The sequence below is a fragment of the Cebus imitator genome, unplaced genomic scaffold, assembly GCF_001604975.1.
Source record: "Cebus imitator isolate Cc_AM_T3 unplaced genomic scaffold, Cebus_imitator-1.0 Scaffold216, whole genome shotgun sequence".
In the NCBI taxonomy this organism is placed as follows: Eukaryota; Metazoa; Chordata; class Mammalia; order Primates; family Cebidae; genus Cebus; species Cebus imitator.
In genome coordinates this window covers 3281589-3304188 of record NW_016107531.1, presented here as the reverse complement: position 1 = coordinate 3304188, position 22600 = coordinate 3281589, and the positions used below count along the sequence as shown (strand labels likewise).

The following is a 22600-nucleotide window of genomic DNA, read 5'->3' as shown; positions in this document are numbered from 1 at the left end:
CCTGCTCCTGCTTGTCACTGACAAAACTGAACCAAACCTCAAAGCGCTACAGCATGTTTTGCCTGAACAACTGAGACACTGTTAAATAGATTTCCTGTGATTTACGCAGAGCCCAACCTGTACACAGCATATGCAATATGCAGTTGGCATAGCCTAGGAGCCTCAGAAAGGAAGCTTTGATACTGTCCCCTTGGGACTATGACATCTATGAAGCTTGTCAATTGTGGGCTGACAGAGGGGAGGCCTGTGGTTCATCTGCACAGTCACATGAAAACAAACAAAAATATCATCCCAAGCCAAGTCTCCTGAAAGGCTGTATATTTGAGCCAAGTAACCCCAAATCCCCTGTCCTCAGAATTTTGACTTTAATTTGTTGCACATGGAGGCTGTGTGTCCCCTGCCTGTCCCCAGGGTTCACCCAGCACCCATCTGAGGAAGAGTGAGCAGGGGAGGAGGAGGAAGCGTCCCACCATTCCTCCACTCTCCTTCAAGCCTCCGGTCTATTTGTCCTTTCCAGTGAAAGCACTCACATCATGGGGAGAGGGGAACAGAGGGCAGAAAACGTTCTGTGGTGCACTTGTGCTTGGACTTGAACAATTACAGAGTTGTGGAATTTAATCAGTGGGCCGAGGCACGGTGGACAGCCACAGCTGACAGCCCCCTCTTGCTCTCGGCAAGGGGTGATGAGCAGAACCCTGGGGGGCAAGTGCAGGTTAAGGTCAGCAGCCATGCTGGGCCATAGGACATGGGGCGGACTCACTCCGCAGGCGTTTCTGCCCTGAGTTCCCCTCACTAGCAGCCCTGTTTTGCTGGGCAGTTTTCCCCAGTCTGGGCTCTGCCTAGGGCAAAGGACACAGAAATCAACACTGAGTCAAGTATGGTGAGCGTGAAGAAGGTAAGCACAGGGAGCTGCCATGGAGATGCCAAGGCAGAGGCACCTGGCCGGGGTGGAGAAGAGTCACCAGGGACAGTTTCTTGGGAGGAGCTGGCATCTGGGCAGTTTTAGAGAAGGGCAGGAGTCAGCTGGGTAAAGGTGAGGGTGGAGAAGGGTGGAAAAGAGGAAGATGCCAAAGGGCAAGGATACAGTGTCTCCATGGGAGCTCTGGGCAGATCAGGGTCAAGTGGCAGGCAGGGGGAGAGAGAGGGGCAGGCACAAAGGGGTGAGAGTGCCTGGAGTCACCAGCTGATGGGGGCCACTAGTGGGCTTTAAGCAGGGCAAGTGAAAGAAATGAGCAAACTGTGTTTTAGGGTGTTCCCCCTGGTTCCCTGGAGCCTGGAGGTGAGGTAACCAATTGCCATAGTCAGCCAGAAAGGACTGAGTGCAGTTTTGAGCTAGAAAGGTGCAGAAAGGATGCTGAAAAGGAATGGAGATGAGAACCACAGAGAAGACAATGTTGGCAGGATGGGGAGACTCTTTCACAACAGAATAGTTAATAATCAGAAGCCACGCTTTCATAATTTCACCTAGACCAAGACCTGCATATTAAAGTATAAAAAGTTCACTGACATCTTGCTGGAAATGAATCTGTCAATAAACATGAGTGATTTATGCTACATGATAAATTTCCACCATGGGTAACTGGGTAGAAGGAATTGCCCACACCTAAACACTGAGTGAACAGAAGAATGCCTGTTACCAGATACGATCGGCCTCAGACATCTCATAGCTCACCAAAGGTAGAAGAGGGGGCCAACGACCTCCTTAGCTGCAGCCCACCAGGCATCTGTCCTGGGGCATTAGAGGGAATCAGAAGTGGGCAAGTTACTCTTGTAAATTCCAAGACCACCAGCAGTTTTCACAGGAACAGGGTTAAGTCATAGGAGCAAGGTGTCTTTGTAAAAACATAGCTGAGAGGCTTGGGCGGAGTGGCTCAAGCCTGTAATCCCAGCACTATGGGAGGCCAAGATGAGTGGATCACCTGAAGTCAGGAGTTCGAGACCAGCCTGGTCAACATTGTGAAACTCTGTCTCTACTATAAATACAAAAATTAGCTGGGCATGGTGGTACATGCCTGCAATCCCAGCTACTCAGGAGGCTGAGACAGGAAAATCGCTTGAACCCAGGAGATGGGAGGTTGCAGTGAGCTGAGATTGCACCACTGCACTCCAGCCTGGGTGACAGAGTGAGACTCTGTCTCAAGAAAAAAAAAAAAAAATCAGCCGAGAACAAGTTATATATTAGTATGATTTAAAAAAATGCAAAGTTTAATATTCCAATTAGCTCTAATTATTTTGCATTAATTGTTGAATTCTATTTAAATTAAGGTTTAACAAAAGCCTGAGACACAAAGGAAAAAAAGGACAAGCCCTGAAGTTAGACTTAGGATGAAACCCTAGCTCTGCCATGTTTCAGTGGTGGGAACTTGGCAAGGCACTGTCCCTTCCCAGGTTTGCCTGGCCTTAAAGGAAGAAACAGCATCTGTCAGTCGCCTCTTATATGTCACATATATCCCTGCATATAGCAGGGTCTCAATGGGTAGAGTGGTAATTCATATAACTATGATGGAACTGATATTTGATGATAAAATGCTCATTACTTTCAAGATTTCATTTTTAATTGGGCCTCTTTTGAGCACATTTGCTTTTACAGTGCTGTAGAAATAAAATGCCATACAAGAGGGTATAAATGTGGCATCTAAGCACTGGTCACATGCTCAGGGCAGATACTGAAACTGTACCTCGGCTCCTGAGTAATGAAGTGAAAATCTGGATATGTAAAAATGTATTTACATTTATGTAAGTTTTTCAAAGTAAGATAGAGAAGATGGAATATGATACCAAGCAGAAACTAATTAGTGGCACGAATGTCAGAAGCGGAGACATTGAGCTTTTGTGTTGTAATTTATCTTCTGTATTATGGATTCTAACTAAAACAGGAGGCTGTACTGAAAAAACAGGTTCTTCTGGCCAATTCAGGGGTGTGGCCATGTTGGAAAAGCTGCTGTGGTCATGAGACGGGATGGCTTAAACACACAGGAACAGCACTCACAACCTGCTAAAAGAGGTGCTCCCGGATTTCCACCGCAAATCAACTGAAAGGAGGGTCTTTTTTTACTTTTTTTTTTTTTTAAAGATGGAGTCTCATTCTTGTTGCTGAGGCTGGAGTACGGTGGTGTGATCTCGGCTCACTGCAATTCCGCCTCCCGGGTTCAAGAGATTCTCCTGCCTCAGCCTCCTGAGGAGCTGGGATTACAGCGCCCGCCACCACACCCGGTTATCAATTTTTTACTTTCCATCTGCCTTAGGAAACGTCTCAAGGGAGGGTCTCTTCTAATACAACCTGCCAGCACTGACTGTGGCTGGCCATGACTGGTCACACCTGAAGCTGCCAAAATGAGCCTGCAACCCACCTCTGTCTAAACCCCCAGGTGTCACCACTTGCCAAAAAAATAAAAATAAAGCTGTTTCTTTTCCTTTTCAATTAAACAATTAGAGCTTATTAAAAATATCAGAAATTGAGAAGAGAGAGGAAAACCTCCACACCCCACCCCGTAATCCCAACACTAGCACAGTGGCATCCACGGCCTCTGTCCTAACATTCTCGCCTGTTTGCACAGTTGCAATCAGACTGTATACTAAAAGTTGAGCTGAGTTTTCTTAACATTTTACCATACCCCTTTCCCTGTTGCAACAATTTCTATAGCCACTGTTTTCAATGGCTGCATTTTATTACAGCCAGTAGATGCATGTCACATACAGGTCAAGCTGCTATCTCTGTTGGCTTTCCAGTTACTTATAAAATTGCCATTATTATAAATAAGCCTATGAAGAACAGCTCTGAGGCTTTGGATTCTTTTTCAGTTCCTTTACATCAGGCATGGACACTTTTTGAAAACTGAGTTTCCAAGGTCTGATGTCTTCTGGGCCCTCTGGCCTGGGAGGGGAACATTCTCATTGGATTTCTTGGGGGAAACTGATGGGGGAATGCATACATTGTTTTAGGCAAAGCTATATCTTTCTGTAGGTCCCAGTAGAAAATGCTGGACTGGGGTTCTCTGGTCTCTGGGCTGAAAACTCCCTCCTGGTTGAGCCTCCACTGTAAGCAACAGTTCTGAGCTGCCTGCAGGGAGCTTCAGCTCAAAGTAATTCAACTGGCAAAAGGTGGTACTCCTTCCCAAGCACCCCTGCAGAGGCAGCGGCATGGGCAACTGTAATAATGACCTCTTTGACCTCTAGAGCAGGGGCTGTGCCTGACCTACTTACATTTCTGCCTGTATTCTCAAACTCACTCTCTCTTTGGCTCCTTCTTATAAACATAATTAAATCTCTAATTATAAAAACTCCCATGGCAATGTGATTTCCCTCCTTCCTCTAACGTCTCAAAAACATTCTTGCTAAGGTCACTATGCCCTCAATGTTGAGAGATCCAGTAGAGATTTCTCAGCTGTTTTCGACACTTCTTAAAGTCCTGGCTTCCCTGGAGGCACACTCACCTGATTCTCTGGTCCACATCTCCAGTCCATCTGTCTCTCACATTTCCTTTGTGATCTTCTCGACCTCCACCTGTCCTTTAAGTGTTGGTTTTCCTGTGTTTTGTTCGCCCTGGGGTTTTAGTTACTACTCACATGTTGATGAACCTGAAGCAGCTATGCAGCCTATACCTTTCTCCAGTTTCAGAGCCAACCGGAGGGTACAGCTGCCAGCTACAAATGGCCCCCCATGCAGCATGTCCAGAACTGGCATCAGCATCTCCCCTTAAACTGGCAGCTGCGGTAGCACAACTGGAGGCTTCACCATGCACCAAGTACTGGGCCTTTGGTCCCCTCGTTTTCACATGTTCATCTTCCGTCCCTGTCTATCCTGTGACCACAGCCCTTGCCCAGGTGCTGACCATCTATTGCCTTTTCTCTGGTTTTCCTTCTTTTGATCATGTCTTCTGCAGAGTCAAACATCTACCCACAGGAGTCATTTTTTGTTTTCTGAGACAGAGTCTTGCTCTGTTGCCCAAGCTGGAGTACAGTGGTACCATCTGGGCTCACTGCAATCTCTGCCTCCTGAGTTCAAGTGATCCTCCCACCTCAGCCTCCAAATAGCTGGGATTACAGGCATGTGCCACCACGCCCAGCTAGTTTTTGTAATTTTAGTAGAGATGGGGTTTTGCCATGTTGGCCAGGCTAGTCTCGAACTCTTGGCCTCAAGTGATCTGCCCGCCTTGGCCTCCCAAAGTGCTGGGATTATAGGTGTGAGCTACGGCAGCAGGCCAGGAGTCATTCCTTTAAAACACACCATCTGGACATGTCGCTTGCCCTACTTAAAACTCTGCTATGCTTCTTTTCCTGTCATCCTCAGAATAAAGTCCCAAGCTCCATAAGATGACTTTCAAGACCTTACATCAGCAGTTATCACACTTTTTGGTCTCAAAAGCCCTTTATGCTCTTAAACACTATTGAGGAGTCCAGAAAACGTATGTGGATTATACCTATCCATATTTATTGTGTTAGAAATTCGGCCAGGTGCAGTGGCTCACACCTGTAATCCCAGCACTTTGGGAAGTCAGGAGTTTGAGACCAGCCTGGCCAACATGGAGAAACCCTGTCTCTACTAAAAACACAAAAACTAGCTGGGTGTGGTGGCGTGTGGCTGAAGCTGGGCTGGGAGGCTGAGGCATGAGAATTGCTTGAACCTGGGAAGTGGAGGTTGCAGTGAGCTGAAATCACGCCTGGAGTACTGACCACTGTACTCCAGCCTGGGTGAAAGAACAAGCCTCTCTCTCAAAAAAAGAAAAAAAAGGAGAAATTAAAACTGAGAAATTAAAAAATATCGATTAATTCATTAAAATAATAAACCCATTACGAGTTAACATATTTTGAAGTGGAAAAACCCTTATATTTCACCAGCGTTAAATAAGAGTGGCATTATTTCATTTTTTTTTTTTTTTCTCTCTTCTGAGACAGTCTCGCTCTGTTGTCCAGGCTAGAGTGCATGGCACCATCTTGGCTCCCTGCAACCTCCACCTCCTGGGTTCAAGTGATTCTCCTGCCTCAGCCTTCCGAGTAGCTGGGCTACAGGGGTATGCCACCAGGCCTGGCTAATTTTTGTATTTTTAATAGAGAGGGAGTTTTGTCATGTTGGCCAGGTTGGTCTCGTACTCCTGACCTCAGACAATTCACCTGCCTCAGCCTCTAAAAGTGTTGGGGTTAGAGGCGTGAGCCACTGCACCTGGCCTATTTTATGTTTTTGAAATCTGTAACGTTTGGTTTAACAGAAAACAGCTGAATTAGCCTATCTGCTTCTGCATTTGATCTGCTGTGATACACTGTTTTGATTAAAGTAAATGAAGAAAAGCCAACCTCACACAGATAAGTTTTTGAAAAAGTGAGGCATATTTTAATGTTCTTCTTTGTAAATGTTCCTCGGTGATACTACACCGAACTTGATAAATGGTAGTTTCTTAAAGATTAGTTGCAATGTGGAATATAAACCTCAGTAATAAACTTTTTGTACTGTTGCATTAAAATCCTTTGGTCTGTCTTACATTGCGAATTTTTCCCCTTGCCTGATTTTGTAACATCTTGCAGTTGTCTGGAAAATATTCGTTCACCGGGTTATGCAGATTTTCCAAATGTTGACATATTTCATTATATAATATCAAAAAAAATCCCACATTAATATCACCACTAATCATATCAGAAAAGTCTTTAAGAAATGAGAAGCCAAGCTCACAGTGACGGAAATTTCCCAGAACTCTAATTTTCACCTCCAAGTTTGAACTTCATCGTGGGCATTAAATACTATCACCTGTTATCCTTGAAGTGACAGACTCACTTCCTTCATTTTCAACAAAATGTCTGCCCAATATGCATTTGAATAACCACAGTTTGTCAGTTGTTCTTTCAAGTTATAATAATGTTCCATGAAATAAATAGCTAGTTCAGCTTGCAGTGCAGATAATCAAACAAGCGCTATTCCCTGAGACAAGTATCCAACTTTTGAATGTAGCAGACATGATTCCATGTACTTCAGGAAATAAATTAGGAACAATTGCTTATGAGGGCCTTTTGATGCTTCAACTCATGGGTAAGTTGTTCTGGTAAAATAACCAAGTTGTTCTGGCATTTCAATAACCAAGTATTGGCTGAGGTTTATTCTTCGGCTTTTAGAGAAATAGATAAGAAACAAATTCTGCACCTGGAAATTTCCTCTTGGAGGGACTTAAAGTCTATGACAAGCTTGGGTTTGCAAGTACTCTGTGGGAGGCCGAATCACTACAAAGGAAACCTCATCTATCCAGAATCACTGGAGTGGACAGCTAGGGTAACCTCTGTGCAAAAAGCCTTTTTCCATTTTAAGCATTAAAATTCCATATTATACACCTTCCTTCTGCATTAAAGGCAAAGAAAATACTGCATTATCACTTTCTTCTGTGGAAGTACTGAAGATCACGATTCTCCCAGGGTTGCAAAAGGCTCTATGTGGTGCCACAAAATTGTGCCACACTACAATGTTTACTGAGTTCTTGGAATGCTTCTTCAATAGTTTTTGTTTAGTTTCATTTTTGCTCAACTCTTGTCAGCTTTCACTTCTCAGTCTTTATTATTTAAGTTCTGTCATTCTCTCTCCCCTCTTTTAATATTCTGCATGTAATATCCTTTAGGAAGAGAAACCAGATAACCAAGAATGGGTGAAATTTGTTTAAAAAATAAGACTTTAGGCTGGGCACGTGGCTCATGCCTATAGTCCCAGCACTTTGGGAGGCTGAGATGGGTGGATCACCTGAGGTCAGGAGTTTGAGACCAGCCTGGACAACATGGTGAAACCCCGTCTTTACTACAAATACAAAAAAATTAGCTGGGTGTGGTGGCACATGCCTGTAATCCCAGCTACTCAGGAGGCTGAGGCAGGAGAATTGCTACACTTGAACCCAGGAGGTGGAGGCTGCAGTAAGCCAAGGTCACGTGCCATTGCACTCCAGCCTGGGCAACAAGAGCAAAACTCCATCTCAAAAAAAAAAAAAAAAAAAGACTATACACTGTGAGTTGGAGCTAGGGTTATTCTTCCTTCAAGAAAGCACAGATGTTGGCTGGGCACAGTGGCTCACAGCTGTAATCCCAGCATTTTGGGAGGCCAAGATGAGAGAATTGCTTGAGGCCAGGAGTTCAAGACCAGCCTGATCAACATAGTGAGACCCCCATCTCTATTTAATTAGAAAAAAACCACAAAAAACAAAAATAAAAAATAAGAAAACACAGAGATTTAAGTGCCGTGGCTTTGTGTCAGTGGCAGAGAGAAGAATATGGACCTCTGTTCCATCTACAGAGAACTTTGGACAAGTGATATAGCTTCTTTGAGCCCCAGTTAACTCATTGATAAAATGGGAATATTATCTGCCTCACAAGTTGTTGTCAGGATTATATTATCATAGAAGGAAGTCCAACAATCTTAGAATTATATAACAAGTGTAGATTACTTAATTATTGCAACCTCACAGAGTTGCAAGAATTAAGTAATGCATATAAGGGACCTGGAACACTGTCTGATGGGGGAGGGTTCCCTCCCTTCCCTTTTCACCTCCACTCTCAGACAAGCAAACTTTTCCTACAAAGGGCCAGATAGTAAATACTTTAGGTTTTATGGACCAAGAGATAAAATTGAGGATACTTTGTAGATACATAAGAAGAGAAAAAAAAATGCCACATTTTTCATTGACAAAATTCAAAATTTAATCATTAAAAACATTTTTTGGGTAATATAGATCTACTAATACGAAGTGCAGTTTTTTTTCCTTTGGTTGAGGTCATATTTTACTTAAATGAGATAAAAAATTAGGGTTCTCTATTATCACGTCAATTGCAAATGTTTATCTGTAAAATCCAGTCTTGTCTTACAGGCCATGCAGTAACAGGTGGTGGGCTGGAGTTGGCCTGTGGCCCACAGTTTGCCAATTCCCACTGAAAACTGTCTCTCTTGCTTGTTCCCCTTTTCTTGGTCCATCCCATATCATTGGTAACTGACATTTTAAGTGCTCTTAGTTCTCTGTGCAGATTTGGGTTTCCTTCTGTTATTTTTCCCCTCCAGCCTTTACACTTCTCACAGTGTAAGGTTTAGTGGTGACAAATTATTTCATTTTTTGATTGCCTGGAATGTCATTATTTCATCTTCCTTTCTGAAGGATATTTTCACTGAATGTAGGATTCTAAGTTGACAGGTTTCTTCTTGTAGCACTTTAGAGATGTCATTCCATTGTCCTCTGGATTGCATTATTTCTAGTGAGAAGTCAGCAACCATTCTTATCTCGGTTTCTCTATGTAACACGTCTTCTTTCTTTGGCTACTTTTTTCTTTTTTGAGACTGAGTGTCGCTCTGTAACTCAGGCTGGAGTGCAATGGTGTGATCTCGGCTCACTGCTACTTATACTTCCCAAGTTCAAGCCATTCTCCTGCCTCAGCCTCCTGAGTAGCTGGGACTATAGGCATGTGCTACCATGCCCTGCTAATTTTTGTATTTTTAGTAGAGATGGGGTTTTATCATGTTGTCCAGGCTGGTCTTGACCTCCTGACCTCATGATCTGCCTGCCTCGATCTCCCAAAGTGCTGGGATTACAGGCGTGAGTTGCTGTGCCTGGCCTCTTTGGCTGCTTTTAAGATGTTTCTCTTTATCACTGGTTCTCAGCAATTTGATTATAATGTGCCTTGATGTGGTTTTCTTTAAATTTATCATGCTTAGCTTTTCACTGGGCTTCCAAGATTAGTGGTTTGATATTTTTAATAAAATCCGGAATAGTTTTTCCCCTCCATCACCAAGACTACAATTACATACATGTGAGAACATTTGCTGTCACTACAAAGGCTCTAATCTCTTCATCCATTTTTTTCTCTGTGCCTTGAATACTTTCTATTGTTCTGTCATAGAGTTCACTGATTGTCACAGATTCTGAAATGGCTCCCAATGATCCTACCTTCTGCTTTTCAGGCCCACGTGTGATGCCCTTGTCTTGTTTGTGGGCTGGACCTAGTGACTTGCTTCTAACGAACAATACAGCAGAAGTGTTGGGATGTCACTTCTGAGAATAAGTTATAGAAGACTGTAACTTATTCCTTGCTAGCACTCTCTCACTTACTTTTGACAGCTCTATCTTATAAGCTTCTCTTTGGAGAACTGAGGGTTTTTCCAAGGAAGTAAACCCTGCCAGCAATCACTCAGTGAGCTTGGAAGATCCTGTCTAAATGAAACCCAGAGATGACTGCAGCCTATTGAGAGACCCCAAGCCAGAGGACTCAGTTAAGCTGTGGGATACCTGACTCACTGAACTGCAAGACAGTAAATATTACATCTGTTTTAAGCCACTATGTTTTGGGGCATTTTTGTTTTGAGGCAATAGATAACTAATGCACTGATCTTTTTCATCACCATCCTAATCTGTTCCCATTTAGTGAATTTGTTTTTTTCTTTGGAGACAGAGTCTCACTCTGCTGTCGAGGCTGGAATGCAGTGGTAGGGTCTTGGCTTACTGCAATGTCCACCTCCCAGGGTCAAGCAATTCTCCTGCCTCAGCCTCATGAGTAGCTGGGATTACAGGCATGCACCACCACACCTGGCTAATTTTTGCATTTTTAGTAGAGATGGGGTTTCACCATGTTGGCCAGGCTGGTCTTGAACTCCTGACCTCAGGTGATGTGCCCACCTCGGCCTCCCAAAATGCTGACCATTTAGTGAATTTTTTGATTCAGGCATTCTACTCCTCAGCTCTGGAATTTTCATTAGGTTCTTTTTAAGTTTTAATTTTTCTTCTTTCTGCGTTCTTCTTTTCCTTTAAGTCCCTGAACATATTTATAATGGCTATTTTAAGGAACTTCTCTGTGAATTCTATCACCACTGCCTCTTCTGGTTCTATTTTTATTGATTGATTTTTCCCTGGTTACGGTATACATTTTCCTGCTTTTTGCATGTCTAGTAATTTTTAAGAGAAGGCTGGATACTATCAACATTACACTGTGGGTTCTACATTGTGCTGTCCTTTACAGAGTATTAGGCTTTGTTCTGGTAGAGGCTAATTTACTTGTGGATCAGTTTGATTCTTTCAAGATTCCTTTTAAGGTTTTGGCAAGGACTAGAGCAGTCTTTAGTCTATGGCTATGGCTAATTTAGTCCTACTTCTAAGAAACAGCCTTTCTGGAATCACTACTAAATACCCTGGATGCTCCACTCTGGTTAGCCAGAACTCTAGTTTACAGCTCCCCAGTAGCTGTTTGCCCAGCCTTGCAAGGTCCCACTGCAGACATGCATAGTTTTGTATACAGTGGAAGTTTCAAGGGGCTCTTTCCAGAGCTCTTTCTCCCTTCCATACTCTATTCTGCAAATTTCAGTTGCTTTAGCCTCCTCCACCTTTTACCTCTGTCTTCCAGCTCGGTAAGACTGTCATACTTTCCTTGGGTTTTCTCTTCCTGGGAAACTCTGGGGAAAAGCTGAGTCGATCATCAGTCTCACCTCTTTTGTTACCTGTCTCTCAGGAACCATAGTCCTATACTCCATATTTTCTAATGTCTAAAAGTACTTTTTAAAATGTTTGTTCAGTTTTCTAATCACTTATGATAGAAAGGTTAATCTGGTAGCAGTTACCATGTGTTGGAAGTTGCATACGGAGTCTTGTAAGCAATACAGATTTTGATTTTCATGAAACTATGGCTTACTTTTTCCATGTCTAAGAGAATAACTTAAAATCTAAGCTCTCCATTTATTTATTATGAAAACAATTTGGAGCTTGGCAGGAGGCAAGGGAAAACAGATTATCCCCATCATTTATCCAGCTGAGAAATCTTTCACACAGAATTTTTCAGTAGGGAACAGCCCCTGCCCTTACCCTCTTCTCAATTAGGATTTCGTCTGATATTAATATCAAGAAAGTATGAATTTGAGAAAATGGTAATCAAAATCTATAGGAAAATGCAAATGAATACAAATTTTTCATTTTACCTCGGCAACTGTTTTGTTACAAAGGGTCCGTAAAGCCCAAGTCAACAATTAAGTGAAAACTTAATAGCAAAAAGAAGGCTTCTCCCAGGAGGAAAAAACAAAGTTGATACCCTCAAAATATTTTCTACTCTAACAAATATCAATATTCCAATCAACAGAAGCAAGTTTTCAGAGAATGTAAGAAAACTTGAGTATCTCAGTACCAGCCAATTTTTGTTGCAGACATTCTTACACATTCTGTAAACATACCCACAACGTCCCCTGTGAGCAACTCTAGTACCTGATGATGAATATGGGAGGTGTGCTCTTCTTATCAACTGTCTGGGGCTCAGAGTAGAATCTTCTAGTTCCTAAATTCATAGTACCCTTCCAGAGCCCACTGTAACGAAACACTTTTTCTCTTTTTTCTTTTACTTTAGGTTCTGGGGTACACGTGCAGGTCATGCAGGGTTGTTGCATAGGTGCATACATAACCAGGTGGTATGCTGCTTCTATTCCCCCTTTGACTATATCTGGCATTTCTCCCCATGATATCTCTCCCCACCTCCCACTGTCCCTTCCCTTGCCCCCTGCCAACTGCCCCTAGTGTGTGATGTTCCTCTCCCTGAGTCCACATTTTCTTGTTGTTCAACACCCGCCTATGAGTGAGAACATGTGGTCAAAACACCTTTTTTCTAGGAACCACAGAGACAAGCACCCATCTATCATACACTGAGGGTAAACAGCAATAGTTTAAGAGCAAGATGCTGGGTTTGCCTTGTCACTGTGACTGTGAGAAGTTCTCCATTGTGCCTCCATACCCCTTTGTGAAGAGCCACACTTGCTCTTGGCTGATTCCAAATTCCAGAGGCACTTTTAAATGCTCATTGTGCCTAGGCAGAGTTAGAGAAAGAGTCATCAAGCACTGGTGATGACTGGACAGAGGCTGCTGGATTTCTGGAGGATGCAGGGAGTGTAAATAAATAGGCATGCCTAGTGCCCAGGTCACATGTCACCTAATGCTGACCAGGTTGGTCAATGGGACACATGCTGGCTTGGCTGAATTCTCAGGGGCCTGGCCATTGCTATCCAGCCCCAGCAAACTGTTCTCTGAAAGTGCAGTGATTTGCCTGTTTAACAGCAGATTGCAGCTTGAGGTTACTGGAAACTAAAATGGGTCAGAGAACCTAAGAAGAGAGTTCGACTTAGGTGATGCAAGCTGGCCCCCTGCTTATGGTTTTTATCCACCTTTATCCTGTGGTGCACTCCAGGTCTTTCCCTGGAAAGACTAGGAAAAATTGTGGTGGTCCCTCTGGTTGCCTAAACCCATCTCCCCGGCAGCCCCCTTGTTTTGGAAGGAGATGATAAATAAATCAAAATGCACTAAGCAGCACTTCCACAGGCACTCGCCTCCTTCATTGAATGTGCACCTCATCAATCACACTATTGTCTGCTTGAAAGGCGAGCCTTGTAAATGTCATATCCACTCAGGCCCAAGGAGAGGCGCATCCAAATGCAGCAAGGAGTTTTAATTGGATAGTGTAATTAAACTAAAAAACCCCAGCAGACTTCCTTTGACAGGATAGATGAAGACCCCTTTTAATAGGGCTAGGAAACATATCTGTTAAAAGGATGAGGCACTGCCTGCTCCTGATTGTGCTCCAGAGTACTCTTATGAAAAGGCAATTCAATAACTGGGGCATTAATATGTGAGAGTCCGTTGTGTTCTGTAATCAGGCAGTACTTACTGTATTTGATCTGGAACTTATGAAATAAGTCCTTGTTAGAGAATAAAAACACAACATAACTTGTCCACCTAACGTCTGGAGTGCCTGGATCTCCCAGGAGTGGACAGAGCCTGAGGAAGGGCTGTAGCCTTCCTGGGACGCAGCTCCAGTTGTATTCCAGGTGCCTCACCTGCTGGGCCCTCAGTGTGCCAGCAGGGCTGTGGTTATCCACTCGTCCACCTTAGGACTGCAGCTCTTTCATCCAAAGGTAACTAAAGTTATCCTCATTCCTCTTTCACACATTCATGAGAGCATCTCAAGAATATGCCAAAATTCCTGGGTATCTCCTCCCTTAGGAACTAGAATGCCTATCACATCAGAGAGACAGAGAGAGAGAAAGACAGAGAGAGATAGAGATAGAGATAAAGAGACAGAGAGACAGACAGGCAGAGACAGAGACACAAAGCGTGTGTTCTCTGCTAGAACTACCCATGTCAAATAGCGAGAAAGAAATCAGGTGTCGAGGATCCAATGGATAGGCTAGGGTGTGTGCAGGTCGATTTCAGTAACAAGCATGAGTCCTCCAGCCACATCTCCCTGTTCTCCTTTGCTGGGGGTGGGGAAGGGGCAGGGGATGCACACACTGGCACATTCAGCCACACACACATTCGAGGCCTGCAGCTCCATAAACACGTAACAAAATCAGTGAGAACATTCAAAGTTTGTATCTGCACAAAGCTGTTGTTTTACAAGTAGCCCACAACAATCCCTTGCAGCTGGAAAGCCAGGTTAGGGAACCTAGCATCTGGGTGGATCAAGATAGCCTCTGAACTGGGGCTAAGATGGGATGCAGAGGTGAGACTTCAGATCAGCCCAGTTATAGCTTTCCAAAGAACAGCTAGATCATCTGCTTTATTTACAGAAACCTTGAAGTCAGTTTCCCTGAGCCCTCAGGGTTTGTTTGATGACTGACTGCTTTTACTCTTCATAAAGCCCGTTTGGAGCTGTCTGTAAACCTATGAACGTTCTTAACACTGGTCTTTCACTATGGGTTGATGGACCCATTAAAAACATATAAATGAATATGCAGAATCTATGAAAACTGGGTACTGAATTAAACCATCAAATACCCTTAGTTTAAATGAAAACTACATAAAAGCATTTCAGCCATCAATTTGGCTATCACTTCTAGCCAGTATGAATTCTGCTAGAAAAGCTATTTTCGTGCAGATGTGGAATTCAATGGGAAAGACTGACTCGTGTACCAACATCAATCAAAATGTCGACTTCCCTGGCAGCTCTCAACAGTAAGGCAGGTTCAAAGGTCACAGGATAAAGAAAAAGCCAAGCTCTGGTTCAGCTCTAATATCTCCTCGGTAGAAGTCTTGCAAAAGTACCCCCTTCTGTATTAGCCTTGCTTTCATTAATCTTCTTGCCATCTTCTTTAACTAGTCATGCAGAACCGCTCGATAGCAAGACGTATAATGGGGAAGGCCCTGTGCCTATTACCGCGTTAACATTCTCTTAAGCCCCAGTGCAACAATGGAACGGGAAGCCAAAGGAAATCTGCGACTGCAGGGTGCAGTGCAGGCAATTCAATTACAGTCTGGGCTTACCTATGTCCTCCTGACCTATAAAACACAAGAGGCCTTTGTGTCTAACTGGCTTGGCCATTAAGGTTGCTGAAGATCACAACAATGCTGATCTTTTCTATTTAAGCTAAATCAATGTGGACAAATCATTATTCAGTAGCTTTAATTTAATTAGTAAATTAAATACACTACTTTACAGATCTTGTCAAGTACTTATGAAAAGAAAGATTCATTTAAGTGGTAGGTCACCAGTAAGCCCAGCTCCTTTAACTCCTAGCCTTAACTGAATCTCATCTCAAATATCCAGCAGGTTCTAGTCACTGGGGTTTACCAGTCTCCTGCAGCTGTCATTAACTCCTAACCCCAAAGAGTTCCTATCTTGCATCCAAATGGTGTTCTGGACAAAAAACAAAACAAAACAAGAATCCCCGAACATAACCAGCATGAACAGAATCAGATTTCCTTTGAATTATACTATTCCAAGAGAATGTAATCAGGTTACCTCCATTATGTTGCTTCCTTAAGATTTTATATGATCTATACTTAATTGAGATACAGCACTCTTTTCAGCTATAAAGACGACAGCTACTTTATTAAGGTTTAAATCTGATTTCTTAATGATAGGCTGCTTCCTTTAAAGACTAAACGTGCATAACCTTCTTATGATGAACCCAGATCTGGCATGGCTGAGTCTGGTTCAGAAATACAGGCTGAGTGTCTCTGACGGGTACCAGCTTCACAGAAAGATCCCTTGCTTTTGTTTCAGGGTAGGAACTTGAGGCTAGTGCTTAAAAGAGAGCCACAGCAGTCAAAGGCTGTGTCTAAACTGAACATGGTGTCACATGACTCTAGTCACAGCTACTCAGTGGGCTGAGGCGGGAGGATCACCTGAGCCCAGAAGTTTGAGTCCAGCCTGGGCAACATAGTGAGACTCTAGCTCTTAAAAACAAAAAACCATATCTAGATGTATATAAGGATGGAAAATTATTTCCCTAAGACAATGTAAACGTGGTAGTTTCTGATATGGAAACATTCTCCTCTTTTATGTGTTGTATACATCCTTGACCAGTTATAATCAATTCACCTGCTTATGACATCTTTCAAAATAGCAAAAGACGTCCTAAGGAGCGGCAAAATCTGACAGAGAAACCACTGATTCGAATAATAATGGCAGTATGACTTTTTTTTTTCCCCCCTTAAATCTAGAAAGGCAGAATTTACTCTTAATTTCTCAAGGCTTGTGATCCACAGATTTTCTCAACTCTTTTAAGAATCTAAATTTACACGTGCAATTTTTTAGGCATGTATCTATTTAGTCATTAAGTTCAGGTCCTTAAACACTCACAGGGACAGAGCCATAAATCTTCCCTCTGAGAACCCAGCCTAAGAGGGAGAAGTCGAGGGGAATGGAAAGTGAGCCACAGAGCTGTTGTTTATGAAGCGCAGCTTCTGAGCCTGGGTCTCTCCGGTCCCGCGATATGTGTAATTATGCATTTCCCTGCAGCTACTCAAATGCTCAGTCCCTTTGCCAAGTCAGCTATTCACACACTTTTTGGATATGGCATCAATTAAACTTGAGTTCTGGGCCTTATGACGACCAAATTAATGGTTTGACAGCGGCTTTCTCAATAAACACTGCAAAGTGGCCACAGTCGAAGGTTTTAAAAACCATTTCTTTTCTGTTCAAAATTCTGACAAACGTGTCTCAAGTAAGACTGGGGACAACTTCATTATCCTCCCTATACTTAATGTCCTTTTGTAAAGAAGCTGTTTAATAACACGTCTGCTCTGTTTCCACAACTAAATTATTCCAGTTGGTCACACGTTCCGGTCTTCGGCAAGACACTTGTGTTACCAGAGATAAAAACATGAAAAAGGAAATATATTGCAGAAATCAAAAACCTTATCTACTTCTAGACTCTCTCTCTTTGCCATAATTCATTCAAGAAGGCCCCAAGAATAATTTTTGATGTAAACTCGGCTACAAACATACATCACTATGCTGATAAAAATCACAGGCTAAACTTATGAAATATAGTGACTTTCATTTCTTTAGTGATGTTAAAATAACTTTTTTCAAAGGTTCAACAGACACAAAAGATAAGAAGGGTTACCATTAATCCTTTAAATAATAAAGAAAGAGAAGACGCCTCACAGATTAATTCTGTGGTCTGAGGATGAACTTGTTAGATTGAGTCACTGAATTAATTTGATGAAGATACTGGAAATCATAAAACACACAGCATCAAGCCGATTCATTTAATACATCTTTGTTTGGGCACTTTACAACATAAATTATGTGAAATAACCATTTCACATAATTTGTTTCTAAATCCTGGCTTCGTTAAGTTCAGTTTTAAGTTAACAAACATTCACTGAGAACAACTCTGCAGGTTCTGTGCTAGCGACTGAGGACACAGAAGCCAGTTCCTGGGTCACTTAGTTCAATATGGAGATGGAGGTGGGAGGGAGGGGTGGGTCTCCAACAGATGAATACAGACAGAGGTGTATTCCTAGAGGCATGTGCAAACTCCTGGGGGCAAAGTGAACACAGAGAGCCTAAACTGGAGCTGGGTCTTGAAAAATGAGTAGGCCGAGTACGGGGAGGTGGAAAGGTCTGTAAGTTAGAGAGGGGGTCAGGTTCAAAAGGTGTATTCCAGGCAGTGGGAATAGCAGAAGCACAGAATGCATTGTGTGCAAGTAGTTACAGTGACCACAGCCCAAAGATGAGATGGGAAACATGGGCTATGAGACTAGAGTGGTCAGCTGCTTGTCAATGTCTGCAAAGGCTATGCTGAACAGTCTGCATTTTATTCTGTAAGCCTGTTGCAGATAGTTTTTTCTGGCTGAGAGTGGTGGCTCATGCCTGTAATCCCAGCGCTTTGGGAGACTGAGGCAGGAGAATGGCAGGAGGTCAGGAGTTCAAGAACAGCCTGGGCAATATAGGAAGACTTTGTGTCTACAACTAAGTAGAGTTCCTTTGGCTCAAAGGGAGGCCTTATGCCCAGTCCTCCCCCACCTCCCCCCATACCCCTGAGGTCCCTCTGAGAGCCTAGAGCTCTGAGGAACACGGTTTAAAAAGCACTGCTATAGGTGACCAGGACTTAGGCAGTGTATTACTGGTGCAGTGAGCCTCTTTGTTAAGGAAAAAAACCTGAATCCTGCATCTAGTTCTTTTCCTAACCTTTCCACTCCAGCTTATCCCTTTATGCAACACAGAAGTGATTGCCTTTCAATTCTCAGAGACATGTTGAATTTATAAACTGTTACTTTTCAAAGCATCCTCAGTTCTTGGAGAGAAAGATGCTAGAACAATGACATCTTTATTGGCCGACAAGCCGAATGAGCGGGATTAGGAAGATGTTTATCCAAAGGCAGAGGGAATCCAGCAACCTTGAGGCAAGCCCCCCCAGAAGATGTTTATCCAAAGGCAGAGGGAATCCAGCAACCTTGAGGCAAGCCCCCCCAGCAGCAGGCACTTTTCTCTCAGCCTCCTGCAGGGTTGGAGGCCTCACTGGGATGACAGGAATGGCAGGAAGAACGTGGGATGGCCTTCCTCCTTTCCCTGTGTCCCCCTAAGTGCTCCCTTTTTGCCAAGCTGTAGGCGAATGAGTTGAATACGTAGTCCAGCAGAGTTTGACAAAAAATTAAACACCCACCCATAAATGAAGCAATGTGGCATGTGCCCAGTCTATCTGCCCCCTTCAGGGGCTCAGTGCTCTTCAGGCCCTTATTTAGTCAGTGTTATCTCAGAAACTTGAACTGTATTATAACCACTTGCTGGCCTTTACATTTCTCATTGTTCCTTTTGAGTAAGTAATTCCTTATAATATTTGTTCTCAAATTTAGTGAATGTTGGACATAGGGGATTAGTAAAAATTAGATGCTCAGTCTAGACTCCAAGTTATTGAATCACAATCCACTAGGGTGGGCCCTAGGTAACTGTGTTTTAAACAGGCTCTGCAGATCCTGCTGGTCTGTATCAGACTTTGAGGACCATTATCTTATAGCGTTCTCTAGGCAACTAATGAATGCTTATATAGTTTACCATTTTTCCTTCCACAGAGGAATTTCAGTGTGATCTATGTGTCCTTTCTGCCCCTTGATAGGACTGGAGTCCTAAAAATGATTAAGTGATTAATCTAATTGCTACACCCAATTACTTAACTGCAAAAGTATAATATGCCAAAATACATAACTGGACTGTATCTACTTTGATAATTTAAGTGGAGGAATGCCAACCCAGCAGTGATCTCTTCTGTAGGACCAGGCAAGAGTTTAATTATGAGCTGGTAGGTCATGCAGCTGCTAATAATCTGGGGGGTGCTGACACTTCTGGCATGATGGATATATCTAAATCTAGGCGTCCGCCACCTTGGGAAATCCCCAGCTTCCCTCCGTCTCAAGGGAAGGAAGGCAGGTCCAGGTCTGACTGGTCAAGTCCCCCAAATGGGAAGAGGAAGGGAGCAGAGTGAAATGAGGGCTGTGGTGAGTGCAAATTCTCAGCAGAAATCTGGCTCTGTGCCCCCAGCTTCCAGGGCTGAGCTGCTGAGGTCCGGAGGTGAGCTGCAAGGTTCTCTGCTGCCATCAAGACCGAACAGGATGGGGGCACATGTCAGGCTCTGGGCACCATAATACAATCCCGTTTGATTAAAAGAAATTTCTGGTAATGAATTAAAACAGACCCAAGGAAAAAAGGACACGGTGGCAATATATTCTCCTGGCACCCAGCACACAGAAGGGAAGAGAGGGGAAAGAGAGAAAGGAGACATAAATAAAAGGGACTACTCACTGGGGCTTTTTTCTTCAGCAAGGTCACAGGCACAGAGCAGGTCAGAATCGATTGAGATGGGTTTCTGCTTAATCCAAAACTTAGTGCTGGCTTTCTGATTCGTAACAGGGTCTATCTCTACTTTGTCTCCAGATATACCTGTAAGGCCAAGGGGAGGACAAAAAAGAAACCACAAGAAGTAGAAGGTGTGAGTGATTTCAGGGTAATCATTTGATTTATTATTTATAAATCTGAAACTGCATGAACATGCGGTTCTTTCTTAGGGCTCTGGGGAATGCCATGGGCTTCCCGAGACAAACATGTGGACAGTCCACATGTCATGCAGAAGCTGCACAGCCTGGTTTCCTGGGTGGGTGAGCTGGGGGTGGGGGAACCCCCAAACTGTATGAGAGACTATTAAGAAACAATCCTTCTGAGATATAATGTAGCCCCAACACAGAGAGCCTATTCACAACCATACATTACCTCTATACTACAATGACATAACTGTAAGTTTTATTTTAAAAACCGTTTTGATCAGTGCTCTTTTTGCTGTTGTTCTCATTTAAGAAGAAGATCTGGGGTGGACAGATAAAGCCGTAACATCCCTATAGCTAAATAAATAGCTAAGCTACTAATGTACAGCTTCTGATCTGAAACAACCTTAGACACCAAAAATAGGGGAACAAAATAACTCTTCCTTTCTGTGATGCTAAATAATTATCCAACCTATATTTAAGGAAAGTCACGAGAGGATTAAAAGGTCCTTTACGTAAAAGCTTCCAAGTTCAAGTCTTGAAGCCTGGCTTCAGGCTGCAGAGGTCACTGCTCCCCCGCTGAGGGAGACTCGGTACTGGGTGTGAGCTTTACGCAACAAAGACTTTATAACAGGAACCCAGCATGTTAAACACTGGCACTTCAGATTTCCTTTTCAGAGCTTAAAAGGCAACACGTTGTACGGTGACGGGGAATAAAGGTGTTCGCAGAACAAAGGTAACGCCAGGTATGGAGGGGCCCTGGGAGAAGTGTGGAAATGCATAGTAACTGCCTTCCCAGTACTACAGAGGAGTACACACACAGCCCGGCACACATGATCTAGGCTAGATGTGCTCTTTTTCCTCTTACGCTGAAAATTCATGAATCTGTTCATAAGTGAGACAAAAACCTTTAACATGCCTTCTAGAATGGGCCCCATATGGAACCTGAAAAGTAATTAATTTTTAGGCCATAGTTTAAGGGTCAGGGTCAAAGTGAAAAAAAGCAAAATGAAGATATACGAAATAACTAAAATAACCAAAAGTACATACTGAAACAGAAAAGACACAGTTAACATATTTTATCCTACGACTCACACTCCGAAATTTTTGAGCAAAATGTCAGAAAACTTAGTAAGCCAAATGCAGCAGCAGATAAAAGAAACAGTTCAATTAACCTCCCCCCAAATAAAACACACACACAGACACCCCAACCACAGTCTGACAGCAAATTAAAAATTTAAAAAGAAAACAAATATAAACAAAATCCTAGTGATTAGGTCTGCCACACACTCCATTCATTTGTATTTTATTTTATGCACAAATAAATCCCAAATACCAGCTAGACAAAGGCAGAAGGCTGTGTGCAGACAGACTACAGTAGAGGCTCCTCTGCTGCCTCCAGGGGAGACAATGCAGAGATGGCTATTAGCCCTGGTCAGTACGTGTGGTCTTTGGTAAAGATGAACAATTGGTATTTTTTACTAATCGAATGCTGGAATTTGTCATTAGACCTATTTCGGGAACACCATATTTCAATTAGGCATAATGTCATAAGTCCAGCTGACTCTGGACGTTCAGGTCTAGATGATTTCAGGAGGGTGAGAATGTATCAGGAGACCAATTTTATTATATTTCATTTAAAATAGATTACGACTACCCAGTTACACTCTTGCCTCCAATTTGGTCATTAATTGTTAAAGATCTGGACATTTCTGTAGTTCCCTGAAAGAAGAAAAGTACTGAAGCCATGGTTGTTGGTAGTGTGTGTGTGTGTGTGTGTGTGTGTGTGTGTGTGTTCCCTTTCTTCTGCTTCTTGACATTTATAAAAGTCAAAATGAGCAGAGCAGAATAAATGTGCATATCTCTTATGTGAAAATAACCCTGCTCCACATTCTTTTCTCAGAAAGAATGGGGAAAAAAATCATCACAAGAGATGTGGTTTTAAAATTTTGTTCTATGGCCCTGCAACTCTTGAAGCTGTAGTCAGTCAATACTGTTAATGTACCTTGTTAATTTGATAGGATTTGTCAGGTAACTCCACTGGAAAATTATATAAAACTGTTCCAGATGAAAAGATGATAGTGACATGAATTAAAGTGATAGAACAATAGTGGAATATAAACCAGAAATGACACCCAAAGTGGCTGTTGATTTATTGCCGTACTGAGTTTGGTTCTGGGCTCCCATGTATATTAGTGCTACAAATCTGGGTCCATTTAGCAGAGGGATGCTCATACATACATCACCAGCTCCTGCTCCAAGCCAAGGTCACTCCCCATTGCATCAATCTTTTCAACAGAGCCTACTTCACAAAGCAGGACTTTTGTAACCATCTCAGATGTAACAGACTCTCGTCCTCTTTCA

At 42.9% G+C, this 22600-nt stretch overlaps 1 protein-coding gene across 8 annotated transcripts in view; it reads right to left on the bottom strand.

Annotated features, from left to right (window-relative positions):
* The window catches only part of MAPKAP1 (MAPK associated protein 1), a 267937-nt gene that overhangs the window by 12566 nt on the left and 232771 nt on the right, over nt 1–22600 (bottom strand). For 7 of the 8 annotated variants that reach the window (XM_037745939.1, XM_037745940.1, XM_017549141.2 and 4 more), the window contains one exon: nt 20001–20138. The exons of the other annotated variant lie outside the window; for it this stretch is intronic. In XM_037745939.1, the coding sequence (XP_037601867.1) occupies nt 20001–20138 (138 nt within the window). The remainder of the gene's footprint in view (nt 1–20000; nt 20139–22600) is intronic. 8 annotated transcript variants of the gene reach the window in all.